Source organism: Molothrus ater, chromosome 1 (genome assembly GCF_012460135.2).
Source record: "Molothrus ater isolate BHLD 08-10-18 breed brown headed cowbird chromosome 1, BPBGC_Mater_1.1, whole genome shotgun sequence".
Taxonomy (NCBI): domain Eukaryota; kingdom Metazoa; phylum Chordata; class Aves; order Passeriformes; family Icteridae; genus Molothrus; species Molothrus ater.
This window is the reverse complement of record NC_050478.2, coordinates 18,022,061-18,036,525: the sequence shown is the minus strand read 5'-3', so window position 1 is coordinate 18,036,525 and position 14,465 is coordinate 18,022,061. Positions and strand designations below refer to the sequence as shown.

General features: G+C 39.0%; 1 protein-coding gene across 6 annotated transcripts in view; it reads left to right on the top strand.

Moving 5' to 3' along the window:
* The window catches only part of KIAA1217 (KIAA1217 ortholog), a 230,281-nt gene that overhangs the window by 148,953 nt on the left and 66,863 nt on the right, over nt 1–14,465 (top strand). For all 6 annotated transcript variants that reach the window (XM_036404068.2, XM_036404095.2, XM_036404087.2 and 3 more), the window contains exons 4-5: nt 2,524–2,722; nt 7,407–7,500. In XM_036404068.2, the coding sequence (XP_036259961.1) occupies nt 2,524–2,722; nt 7,407–7,500 (293 nt within the window). The remainder of the gene's footprint in view (nt 1–2,523; nt 2,723–7,406; nt 7,501–14,465) is intronic.

Genomic DNA, 14,465 nt, shown 5'->3' with positions numbered 1-14,465 from the left:
ACAAAGGAAAATGGAAATTTGTAGTAGGATTTATATGGGATTTGATTGCAGTCTAATGAAGAAAGAGGTATCAGCTCTTGATAATAATACAAAGATTAAGTTAACAGCTCTATTTTATAAAAGCAGCCTAATATTAAATAATAGTTAGGTAATGCTGAGAAGTCTGTTTAGTATTCAGGAAAGTTAACATCTTCCTTCCCTAAGTGCAAGCACAATTACCCACTGATTGTAGGAACATCTGACTGTTTCTGCCCTCCTTCATAGCAATTACAGAAAACATAGGGACAGAAATACTAAAGACTAAGGGGAAACAGGGCTCAGCTTGGAATGCCTTCTTTTCATAAATTGCCTTTGTATTCTAGGACCTCAGCTTTTCCCATTGCTTTTGCTCAGTGTTTGTACCTCAGCACCATAAAGCACCCATCCTGTTGCTGACTTTCAAGTGCAACTCATTGACTTGAGTCAAATCTAAATTTTGTGATTTGCTGAGATTTGCTGATGGCTGATGGCAACTGCACTGAGGGCCTTGTGTTCCCAACCCTCCTGATTATATTGGTCATGGGAGAACAACTTTACAGTGCATCTACACTGCAACTGCTGTGGTGAATTCAGGTTGTGTAAAATGCTCTGCCAGGCTCTAACCCACCTCTGTTAATTATTGGTTGATGCAAAGACCTGGCAGCACAGAATCCTCCCAAGATTGGACAGAATCCAGTAGAGGGTCACAAGGATTATTAACTTGCTTGGAGCCTCTTTGCTCTGACAGGCTGGGAGAGCTGGGACTGTTTGGCCTGGAGAAGAGAAGGCTCAAGGGCAGTAATGTCATCAGTGTACAAAAGAACCTGAAGGGAGGGGGCAAAGAAGAGCCAGACTCTCTTCATTCATACCCACTGAGAAGGCCAAAGACAATAATCACCAAATGAAACATGAGATTCCCCCTAATGTCAGGAAACCCTTCTTCGCTGTGTGATTGACCAAGCACTGACACAAATTCCCCAAAAAGGCTGCGGAGTCTCTGTCCTAGAAGATACACAAAAACTGTCTGGACATTGTCCTGCACTAGTGGCTGTATCTGTCCCTGTTTGAGTGGGATGGGGGTGGACCAGATGACCTCCAGAGGTTCCTTTCAACCTCAGCCATTCTGTGATTCTGTGATCTGCCATCTTTTTACACCACTGTGGAAGCTACACTTGCCCCATCTCGTACAGACAGCAAGACAGTAAAGGCGTTTCCCCCGGGACAATGCAGTGTTGTACCGACACCTGGGATGGCTCAGAAACAGCACAGTGCAACTGGGCTTACCAGTCCCCATCTCCTTGTATCCAAAGTAGTTCAGCTGAACACTTGCTTCTGAATCTACTCCCTAGTGCTGTACATCCCAAGAAATTGCTTAGTTTAGTTGCAGTCCTGTGGCAGCTTCTTCCCTGAGATGCAGGTCCCAATAAACCTTCCCACACTGGAGACGCTCATGAGAAGATCTTTTGGTTTTCTTAGGAGCTAGACCCAGCATGGTTAGAACTCATCAACTCCATCAAGTCCAGACTGATTTCTTCTGTTAATTGAGATGGCTGAGTGCTTTAGTCCTTGGAGGTTTTTGGAGGTCACGATGGCATGGGACTGGGCTGTAGCAATGCTCATGAGCCATACTCATGCAGTACTGGCCAGTGCTGGTTGTACAGGAATCAGCATAGGCCTGGCAGGATCAGCACAGGCATCATGGAAGAGGTACTTCATACCCCTTCCCTCAGTCCCCTGGTTTGTATTATTCATGTTTCTTTCCATTATTGAGTGTATCACGGCCTGCCATTCCCTGAAAACAGCTGTATCAGAAAGGTGTTCTGTCTTGAGTGAATAAGAATGTCCATATTTTGTAATTCTGCATTTGAGATTACTTATGTTTCTCCCTGAGCACTAAGCATGATTATTAATGGTGCTGTGAAACTGAAAGGTTCCAAAATTGCTCTTGTTTTTTTGTGGGGTACCTCAGTTTTACTCCTGGAAGGAGTTTTCACCTGAGGCTTTATGCTATATAATGCCAGCAAATTGAACTGTGAGTATAAAATTCCTTGAGCTAAAATGAAAATTTTGGTTTTATTGGTAAGTGTGAGGTTATGTACAAGGAAAGCTGGATGCTATAAAAGGATAAATTTCTTCCTCAGCTACTTTTTTTAAAAGTACCTTGTGATTTACCAACAACTTCCACTACAGAACCAGCTTGGTGTGTTTGAGATTTTCCATTAGGATTTCTGAGGTAAAATTCTGATTTATCTAACTGAAGTAAAATAAGAGGCATCTCAGTACTGGGACTAGCACATTCATCAGGGCCAAACCATATAATTGTTCAGTGCTCTATTCCAACAGTCTGTTGAAAAGGAGAATGACATATGTGCTTTATTTTTTAAAGAGAGTGAGCCGCTTCTTCTCTTTTCATTATGGGCTTGGTCTGTGTTCCACATAGACTTTGAAACCAGATCATTACTGTGTATTTAAGAATATGTAACTTCCTATTGCTTTTGCTTGCAGGTGTATTGTATCTTCAGTATGGAGATGAAACAAAGCAGTTGAGGATGCCAAATGAGATCACAAGCACAGACACAATTCGTGCCCTTTTTGTAAGTGCCTTCCCCCAGCAGCTGACAATGAAAATGCTGGAATCTCCCAGTGTTGCCATTTACATCAAGGATGAGAGCAGAAACATATACTATGAATTGTGTGATGTGAGGTAAGACATGACATTATAGCTGCTGGTTTCATGGGATTGGGGGGTTTTTTGTGTGTTTTTTGTTTTGTTGTGCACTTATAGAATAAAAAGAAATGGGGTTGATAAGGATCTGACAGAGAGTGGCCTGACACATAAGGCATGTTCAGTGGTATCTGAGTAATCCAGGAGGTCTGGTCTGACAATACCTTTAGCTGTAGGTGCAATATCCATTGCACAAGCCACTGATAAATGGCATGCTTTGTTGAAATATTTGTATAAAATACAAAGGTTCACATATTTAATACATTTATTGAATTTTACCAGAGACACAATCATTTAAAATACAGAATGCAGAATAAACATTTACAGAAAAGCTGGGTTGTTTCTTTACTTTGGGAGTGCAAAGCCTGATCTCATGAGCCTGAAGTAACAAACATGCATGTCACTGATGTCCTCACACCAGTGCCAGTTGAGCCATCTAACACAGCCAAAGCTCTGTGGCACTGGGGACCCCTGCTGCACTTTCTTTCTGTTATATGTCAGGATGCAGCAACTGATGCACTCATTTCACTAATTCAGAGCTTGGTCAATACATGGTTCACCTTTCTATCCTTTTTTTTGTGGGAGTGCAGCTTCTTAATGAACCAGGTTTCTTCAGCAGAAGTTCAGGGTCTCAGGGTCCCTAGAAAGTCCCAAATCATGCATAAATAAAGCTCTCAGGTACACCGCAGACATGCTACACTTTATAAATGAACTGTGATAAAAACGGACAGAGATTTGTCCATTTTTGCATAGGAAGATGGAGGAGAAAGCAGAAAAGCTTTTTACTCTCTGCTAGTCTGCCACTAATACAGGAAAATTTTGTGGTGCAAGAGAAGTGTACTGTCCACTGCTGTCTTGTTTCTTCTGGAGATCCTATGGCTAAGGTGTTCCTCCTTATCATGCTGTGGTTAAAAGAGCAAGTTGGAGCTTTTCTAGCCCTTCCCAATCCAATTTCCCCATTCCCTGTTCTTAATCTTTGAACAGCACCACACTCCATTTTCTCATCTCTGTCTTGCTTTCCTCAGGCTGTCTGTCCAGTGTCTTGTCATTAGCCAGTGTCTTGGATTTCAGTTTCTTTTATTTGCTTTGCAGACTGCCACACCCATGTTTGGCCACTGTAATGCCTATGTGAAGACCCATCTGACTTTTTTCATCAAACATCATCATCTTTCAACATGTACCCAAGTTTCTTATACATCAAACAGTTTATTCACAAGATCAGATCAACTGATTGAATCATGATAGAGGTTACTACATCTCTGTTGCCAAGTGCATTATTGCCTACCATCATCTAGCCCTTCTTTCTTTCTCCCTTTATCCCTCCATCTTCCCTTGAGTTTCAGACTAGCCGTTTATGACTTCATGCCCCTGAGAATGCAGTTGTTGATTATCCTAATGCTGCTCCACCTTTTTTCCCTTGCACCCATTGCAGGCGTCACTCTGCCAGCCTCAGGCCTGGCTCAACCCAACATCTGCTTCCTCTGTTCCTATGCCTGTATTGTCAGGCATTTCCAGCTGACTTCCTTCATAACAAAATTCCCTCCTTCAGTTCTGCCAGCCTTCTCACTTAGGAAACCTCAGCGATTCCAGGTTAATTCCAGGATAATGGAGTCCATAACATGCATTTTCACCACCTTTGAATAACTTCCACAACCATTTCTCCATTTCTGTTCCTTACTCTTCACAACATCTTGTCAGTGTCTCCCCTCAGAGAACAGATGAAATAAAGCATCCCTTTTCTCTCCTTTGTTTGCCATGTCTTCCTTCAATCCTCTGCTTTCTTTCCTTTAAACAGAGGGGTTTCAGTCAGGTCTTTAAGCTCTCCATCTCCCTCAGAGGCTGCTCCATGTTCTTCTGTGCCTTGCATTAGGCCATCATACTCCTTCTGCTTTTTCTTCTGCTTTTTCTTCTTCTTTTTCTTCTTCTTATTTTTTTTCTTCTTATTATTTTTTTTCTTATTATTATTTTTTTCTTCTCATCCTCCCTGCTTCTTTTTTCTTTCTCCTTCTTTCCCCTTCTCCCCCTTCTTCCCCTTCTTCTCCTTCTTCTATCTGCTTCATCTCCTTCTCATTCTTCTCCTTCTTCCTTTTCTTCTTCCTTTTCTCTTTTTCTTTTCTCCTTCCTTTTAAATTTTTTTTTTATCACTGGGGACAAAGCTCTGCCTTTCTACTTTAGTCCAGTCTTTTTCTTAAAGTGGTTCAGGGCTCTGCATCTAGTGTGGACTTCAGATTTGTGCTCCAGAGCATCCCTATTTTACAGCCTTTCATTTCCCATCACACAGAGAAAAAACAGTTATGTAATTCTTTAACTTTTTTAATAGCAACTGCTGTAATTGGCTTTTCTTGGCAGTTGGCACAGGTAATAGGTAATCTTGATGTAATCTTGCTTGCTCTTACCCATTCAAATGAAGCAACAAAGATCATTCTCCTTGTTTGACAAGCAGACTGTTCTGCATGCATTCATTTTTCACTTGTCCTCTGACTGTATCTTCTCCATCTCATTAAACCACTTGTCTTCATTATGAAGGCTCCTCCAAGACCACTTCAATGCTACTTTTCATTTCTTGTTGAGTACCAAGTGCCATCTGCTCCCACTTGGTGAATAATGCCAGTTTGAATTCTACATCTTTAATTTTCAAACAAGTGCCTTCCCTCTCTCTCAGGCAGCCCTCTAACATGCTTGGAAGGTGTTGTCCACAGACATCTGCAAAACCACTGCCTTGGTCTCCTTCCCACTCTCTCTGTTGCACTGCCTACTTAGAGCATGCCTGTGGTTCCAGCATTTGTTTACTGCTCCTCTGGCTGGAGAGACTGTGATCTTCTGAGTTCTTTTTGTTCCCTTATCTTCCTGCAACTATTCTATTGTCGTTTGTGACTCTTATTCACCTTGTAAGTTGGTGAAAAGTTGTCTTCCTGGTGTGTTTACACAGCATACACAGATCAGTGAGGCCCTTGAACATGCCAAGGGCACCTCGGAGCTACAGTAATGCAAATTATAGTAATAATAAATGTACAGTAATACATACCTGTTATCAGTAATGTTTATCTTAGAATAGCAACATGATGTGAAATACATTCATATCAGAGATCAAATGCCTAGTATTTTGGTTCTTTGCCTTGCAGCAATGTTTTACTTTAAAGTGTCATGTTTCTACAAGAAATATTTATGGAAAATGCCTTTTAAAAAACTCCAGTTGTTTGAGGTACCATCTCATAGCCATCAGACAGAAAAGACAGCAGATAAAATTTATTTAAATGATAATATGCCATTTCTTGAATGGGAGATGAGAGAACTTGCTTTGCATCGAGAAGAGTACAGTCCCAAGTCCGAGGCAGACAGTGGTAACTGAGCCTCCCAGTGCAGATCTCCGAGCCAAAGGGTTACATTTGCAAGATGGAAGAAAATGGTTTATGTTACCGTAAATAATTGAAGAACTTGAACTTGCTGCAAGGTAGCTATTTTCCTATGCAGTCTGCAAGTAAACACTCATAAATACTAAACTTCTCGTCAGCCCTCCAGTTCTTAAACACAAGACACTGATCTGTCTCTCAAGCTGCGGGGCTTCTTTAATAACTACTTGACATCTACAGCAGCAACACAAGTTGTGACTAGCTACCTATTCAAAGCAATCACTGATTGTAATATGACATTGTAAGAAAGAAATTGGACCTGCCCAACAATCCTTCCCTTCATTTTTAAATTATAATCCAAGTGATTAAGATCAGTTCACTAGACTTGTAGCTGCACCTGGAGGAAAGGAATTCAGTCACATGTGTAAGTAAATTCTCTAGAGATCACTGCAGGGAAATGAAAGGAATCGTAGCTTTGAAAGGATGTAAGTGAGCGTAGATTGGAGGCTTTGCTACTGATTAAAGGTGAACCAGAAAGCAGCAGAGCTCAGGGCAAATGTCAAAGCCATAAAATTATTGGAAGGTAGGTCTTGAAACAAAATGAAAAACTGTCATCTCTTTCCTAAATGTAGTAGTTAAAAAAATAACTAATCAAAGACAAAGTGTAGAGACCAAATAAAACAAAAGTATTCTTGTAGAGCCTTTCATCTAAATTATTTCTGTGTAAGCTTTCATCAAATTTTTTGCTAATTTGTTTCTGCAACACTTTTTCCCTTTAAAAGCTTCCTTTATTATAGATAAAGTTTAGAGGAAGAATTTATCTACAACTGAATTTTCAGCTTTTGTGGATTTTTTTTTAGCTTTGTGAACAAGCTGATAATTAAAATTTCCTCATTACAGTTAGAAAGACTGCTTTTCTTTTGATATTCTCGCTTCTTAGAATAGCAAAAATTTATGTGGGCTGAGTGCACAATAAAACATGTAAATATTAACTAAATCCTTTTTGAGTGCTGTGTAAATGTTGAAGTTCTATTGTCTTCAAAGTGTTTTCACTCTATGGCAGGATCTTGAAAGAAACTTAACACTATCTAATTTTTATGGGTGTGGAGTTCTACTGAAAGAATGATACTTCCCATGGGAAAGAGAATCAAAGCAGGCTTTTGTTTGTTTGTATGTGTCTTAGTTATGGCATTTACGTTTTTCTTATAGATCGACTGCAGACCTACTATGTTTGTCTGTTACCTGAAACTTTCAGGCAACAAAGTAAATAAAACTGCTTTCATCTGTTGTCATTGCTGATTCTTTAATTCCAGGAATATTCAAGACCGATCTTTCCTTAAAGTTTACAACAAAGACCCTGCACATGCATTTAATCACACTTCCAGAGCTGTAAATGGAGATATAAGGGTAAGTACTAATGCTGCATTTATATTCTTTTTTCCTCCAGCTTTTTTGCTAAATGTTTAAACTCTGAAATGTAATATGTACATAGCAATTCAGCAAATCCGGGCTATAAATTTGGCACATATATAGAAAAGGGAATAAATAATGCTTCTTGTAATGTGTTTTAACTAACTGCTTTTTTCTTTCCAATTATTTGCCCTGGGCATTAACTGGTTTTTTGATCTTGTTTAAATGCAGTAAGGCATGTGAAGCAAAACATAGCCTTTAATTATGTATTTGTGACAAAGACAGTACTCAGAGTTTTACAGCTTCCTACTCTGTGTTTGCAAACCCTTTACAGTGAAGTATGGCATAGTGTTAGTGCACTCCAGTAAAGCTTCAGCAGGGATTGGTTTCCAGTGGCTGAGCAACTACACCTCACTTCAAGTCTACTGAAACTCTTTGTAAATGATGGTTTTGGACAGGAAATTCTGATAAATACTCATTGTGGTGTAAATAGTTTTGTCTTTTCCTAAATTTTCTAACTGCACTGAAAAAGGATGAGTATATTTGTATTTTCTGGTGAATGTTTCGTATTAGGAAACTACAGAAAATGCACTTGGAACATTTGATTTCTCTCTCTCACCGTGTCAGTCTTTTGCTGCACTGTTACCTCCCCCCTTGGTGCCAAGAGGCAGGAGATTCAGCTGTGGGACGCCTCTTCCACCGTGTTACCTGCAGCTGGTGTGCAGTACAGGGGGGTGGTGGTGAGATTACACAACCTCATCTCCTCCCCACCCATCCTAGGTCTGTCCACAGGAAACAGTACAACCAAATTAACTCCATGGGGCCAGAAGACAATGCCACTACTGTCCTACCTGCTTTGTGGCTTTTATGTGTGTTCCAAAGCTGATTCAACTGTGCTGAAAATTTCCTGTGAAGTGATTTCCTTAACTGTGCATTTGCTACTTGGTTTCATTATTAATTCTGAGCATGTCTCCCTGCTTTATTACTAATATTTTGTGTAAGTACTTCTTGTGTTTCAACAGTTTAAGGCCACAATATTTTAGAAAGATTGAAATAATTTATTTACAGGCACTATTCTCAACCACCTCTCATTTATGCACTTCAATTATAAAATGGTCATTTGGATAGGTCAGAAATCTAATTACTTGATTTTTCACACAGCTGCACACTCAACATGAGAAAGGAAATAGATGTGCTTCAGTGGGAAGATGTGATAGTTTTTTGTGTCTTCTGTAACATCCTGGAATTCTTCCGTTCTAGTTACATTCCTGTGGCAGTAACTGGATGTATCTGATACATCTCATTCATATTCAAAGGCATGATGTACTGTCACTGTGCATTATGACATGAATGCTTGTAACTGTGGCTTTATAAAGTTATCTTATACTGTTCTTGTTCCAGGTATAGTGGATGCTGAAGGTATATATTGTGGCTTTATTTCTGTGTTCTAGGCCTATTTGAAGGTACTATTGTAGTTAACTACATATATTTGAAAGTAAAAATTACTTCTTTGGCCCTCTTCCAGACATTTGCTGCCTGGCAGAGTTGTTTTGAACACAGGTGCTGCCTCTGTGCAAAACCTGCGATTATTTGAATTGCTTATTTTAAAATCCTATGTTGTACAACAGATATGCACACTCAACATCTCCTGATTATATCTGAGTTACCACCTTTTGGCCATAACTAAAATATAATGGTGACACAGTGACAGCCTTTGCAGAGGTGGTGTTTTCATGACAGAGTATTGTGTTTTACTTTACAGAAATGCAAAGATGCCATTTTGAAATTCTGTGCATCCAGCAAAGAGCTCTTTTCTCATTTGGCTTTTGCTTTGCATTGGCAGATTTCTTGTCTTTCTGGTCTGAGGGGTGAAGTCAGAGCCAGGATGTTCATAGGGGCTTTGTGGAGAAACATGCAAAAAGTCTTCCCTTTGATCTATGTGAACTTCTGCACTTCAAAGTTATGAGCATGGAAACAAGTGATTTCTTGAGCTCAGAAATACTGAAACCTGTTTTTCTAAGGATGTGTGTCTTTTAGTTGGGTTCTTCCTTATGCAGCAATACTCAGGTCCTAACTGAGACTCTTCCCAAAGTAATGACACTCTCCAGTGTTCATCCTCTGAGGTCTAAAAAGCTGGAGCTTACACTGCAACTGTTTCTATCTTTAGCAGAAGCACAGTAGGATCTTCTGTCAAATCACTAATTTGACAAAATTTATAGGGACATAGTAGTTTTTCTACTCATTGGTTAAATCTGGTAGAAATTCGCCTGGGGATTCACAGGTTGTTAGTTCAGCAGGAAAAAAACACCAATAGCCAGATGGATTATTTATCCCTCCTTCCTTAGCAAACCAGAGTAAAGGAGGGGGAAACGTAAGGGTTCTAAGTGAAAAACATGCACATTTTATGTACTGCTATTGCAGAGTACCCATAAGATTGTAGAAAAACCTTTGCTTCTTATCTCTCCTTTTATGTTTGCATATCTTTGCATTAGGCAAATTGATATTCATCAATTTCATATGATGTATGAGTGCTAATTCACTGCAGTGGGAAGGAGGGAGTGTGTGCTTGGCATCATGTTTAACTGTTTCAAAATACCTACAGAAAAGCAGCTGACTGTCAGACCATTGAAAAACAGTATTTAGAATATAATGAATTAGTCATTGTAAGTATATTTTTCCATGGTGATACTCAGAGTGTGGTTGTCTCCTGTCATCTGTGAGTTAAAACCTTATTTTCCTGGTGACTGGGAAAGTTTTGCCTTTACAGATTTTTCTACTGTTTTTTTTCTACTGTTTCTTCTTGTCCCTTTGGAATGTTTATCCCTGGGTTTGATGACATTCAGGCTTCTATTCATGTGCTTTATAATAATTTCCATGTAACTGGCCCAAAATAATCTAAGAAAATAGTGTTAGCTGCCAGCTTGAACACCTGTTTTAACTACCAAACAGATGTTAGACCTGTATAAGAATTGGCAGTAACACTTGAAGTATTAAGTATTACCCATATGGACAAGAAGACTTAAAATGTCCAAGAACGATGTGGGATTTGTAACTTTCAGATCTTCTATTGAGCCATTCAGCTTTCATGTCCATTAATTCTAATTTTTCTGCTCTTTGTTTCATGTTTTTTTATCTGAGTGGGTTGTGTTTGAGAAAAGGGAGTTGGCTGGGGGTCCAAGCAAGCTCTAAAGGAAAGTTTTTCTTGAAATCCTTCTGAGTGCCTCACTTGCTTACTGGTATTGGCCCTTTCCCTCTCAAAGAGCATGGTCTGTTTGACAGGTCTGCCATGTTGAATGCTGCTAAGCAAGAACTAGCCACATAGTGCTGTCTCACTGAATATCTGTGCTTGTGATTTTTCTTTTTTATTTTTCTTTTCCCAAAATGTAATCTGTAAATCTGCTACAGCTGGGGGCTTTTTTGAAAAATATATCTTCACATTGCTGCCTTTCATTCATTTATTGCTTCATCTGAGCTTGTATCATTTATCAGCACTTTCTAGCTGTCTGTGCAACAGTACTTTCTTCTGACAAAATACTGTCTTATGAACAAATGTTTAGATGGTCTGGTTTTCCCCTCTGGCATTGTTGTGAGTTCCAGAGTAAATGCACGTACACAGCCATGCTGCTCTGTGCCCTTGGAATTGCCATTTGTGATTTGCATGGGGTGGAAGGGGAGGGCCCAGGCTGGCACTCACTCAGCCATGGTGCACAGACTGAATGCCAGGACGTGGCTGTAAGGAACTGGCTGTGGGGTTTTATATGGTGCTGAGTGAATGGACACAGCTCCTTCCATGCTGGGCTGTTGAGCTGAAGAGATTCCCCCACTGAATGTGCACAGCATCTTTTCTATCCTCATTCTCTACACCCTCCTTTTCTGGAGTGACTAAAGGCTAAAGAAACTTAGGTTACCATCTCCCCCTCTGTTATAGAAACCAGTCAGTGTTTCTGGTGGCACAGCTGGATTCTAATAATGTTGGCTTATGCAGTGGTTGGTTTTGGGCTTCACCTACCACCCAATTTTGAGAACTGGGAGGGAGTTTTTACTTCGTAAAAACTAGTGGCTATTTTGCTTGGCAGTCTTCTTCTTCCCATCCACCTGCCCTAAAGTCTGTGAGGTACACTTTATTTTGAGGTATCCTAGACCTACCATAGTTTTACTTAATTGTCCGACTTGCATAAGATCTCTGCTGGGTGAGGTCAGAATATCCAAAGAATGCTTGTTGTGGCTGTTGTTGTATTGAGGTATGCTTTGAGGTGTTTTGGAATTATTTTTTTTTTGAGACTGTTTCTCCAAGAAAGAACAATTAGTGCAACTTGAGTCAGAGCTGAGCTGGGGCAGTGTAGAGTACCTGGAAATTCCAGGTTTTGTGGGAGTTAGAGTGGCAAAAAGTTAATAATGTTCCTAACAGCAGTGGGGATTTTCACTGCCAGGGTGAGAGGAGAGGAGTTAAAATGACTTGTATGGGAAAACAAGACAGACATTTGTTAAGTTCTGTAAACTTGTGCTAAGTAGCTTTTATTATTGAAATTGCACACCTCCAACTTTTCATTTTTCCCCTTGAAAGTGACTGGTTAGCAGGCTGCCAACATTTTAACTCTCTAGAGCTAGATGCAATGTGTGAACTTAAAATTACCCTATAAGTACTAGAAACCCTTAAACAACTGTCCAAAAATGTGAGGCTTCCAAGGAGGCTAAAATTCAGTGCTGCTTTGCAGAAAAGATAGAGAAATAATAAAAGCAGAATAATTCTTCTGTGTTCTTAAGGTACCTGTAAACATACATCTAGCATCTTTAAGTTCTTTTCATTGGGTAGTTTATGACCTTAACATCAATAAACATAAAAGTTGCAAACACTGCCACAGTTATATCTTTACATTGCATACTACAGCTAAAAAAAAAAATAAGAGCTCTTTGCATTATATAGAGGTATTTGGAACAAAAGTATTTATTGGAAAATAATTCAAGCAATAAATTGAGTGACTGTATTTTAGTGCTAGGATGCCCATAGGACAGCATTTATATAAGTTGCCTTGTTTTTACCTTTCTGATCCTATTACTTTAAAACTTTGTTTCCTTTTGGGAAAAAAGAAAAAAAAAACCAAAAAGAAAAGGCAATTGCTAATACCTCTATTATCTGATAGAAACCTTCCAAATGATACAAATCTCATCTCTCCTGCTGTTTTGCTGTCTGCTTTTTCTAGTGCTCTTTTTGTCACTGAGAGGTTATGACAACATAAGCCATATTGTATTTATAAACATCACGTGTTTCCTCGATATGACTCGCGGTGTCTGCCAAACAGAACACATGGAAGAAACATTTCTCATTAGCTCAGCATTGGTTTTGGTTATGCTGATTTCCGGGACAGGAAAAATGCCTTCCTTACTCAGATTTAACTTTGAATACAGTGGAAAGAAAGCCTCTGAGTGTCCATGAAATCTCTTGAGCAGAGACACTGCAGCTCTTTCAGGCCACATACTTGGTCTGACGAAAAGAGAAAAAGCAGTTTATTTTAAAGAGCAGATGTAATGGCACGTATTGCTGAAACTCATTCTGAATTAAAATACCTGCCAAAGCCATCTAGAAACAGAACTCACCAAGACATGTAAGGTAAGATGATGCTTATAAATAATGAAGGATATATAATTCCTTTTTTCTTCTTTTTTTTTTTTAATTTTATTTTCCAAACTAAAATATATATTCAGATTAACTGGGAATTTCAATCAGAACTATGAAAACTGTTTATTCTTCCTTCAGCTGTGTGAGAAAATAAATATTTAATTGCTCTTTAAACCACCAACCTCTACTCTTGGATTTTATGTCTGTTTTCAAACTTAGATATTGGACATGAACAGTTCTTTTCCTACTGGCTGTTACAAATCTTGCTGAGATCTGAACAAAATTTATAAAAGAAGTCTCTGATGTTCTGGATTTTCTTTTTACTCATATGGATTTTACTACTTTTGCTTTGAGTGGGTTTTCAGTAGTTACCAATTACTTATGCAACTACAGACCTGCAGATACCGAGGAGTACCTGCATCAAATCAGTCTGTGATGAAAGGCTGTAAATGTACTTGTTCTCTTTCATTCATGTGTCCTTTGATACACAATACTTACTTCTGTGCCATGCCTAAATTAGGGAGAAAAAGGATAGAATTGTAAGGAAAAAACTATAATTTTTTTTAGCTACACATAAAACAGTATATTAATCTCAAATGGTTTTTAGCCCAAAGCTGATTGTTTAAAGATACAGATCCTGTGTAACAGTTGGATGGATACTCCAGTGTGGCTTTTTTAATATGATGGCTTTATGCTTTGGTGTATTTTATTTATTTCACAAACATTAGGAATAGTATTATATGTATGTATAGGAATATATGTAAGCATAAGGAATATAACCTTGTAGATACTATTACTTATACCAACATTTTAAAAGATACTTTTTTAGGGTGTCTTGGGTTTCTTTAATTTTCAATTAATGAGGATGGATTTTATGTTTATGTGAAACTGCTGTTGAAAGAAAGCGTCATGTTCTTGATATGAAACCGCTCAAGGAGTACGAGCTTGCCACACCCGTGCACTAATCTCCCAGTCAGTCTGAGAGGAGTGTCATGTGGTAGATATCACAAGCCAGTTACCTGGAAACTTCCAGAGAGTGGAATTTTTAGGAGGAGGGTTCTTTATTTCCCACTAACAGGCCTGTATTCAAACTGGTCTGCCTTTCATGCTGAGGTTTGCTGAGAGCTTACCCTGCAGCTAATGAAGTTACCCACAGACAGCATATTATCTCTTTTGGGTGAAGGTCTTTCCAGCCCTTCATTAAAACTAGAAATTTTCTCTCTCATACATCTGAGGTTCTCAGGCAAAGATTTTGCTGCCTTCAGTGAGAGCTTGGCCTGAATAAAAACATAAGGATTAGATTTGAGTCCATTTTTTATTGTCTACTAGTTTCTGGTTTTATTCT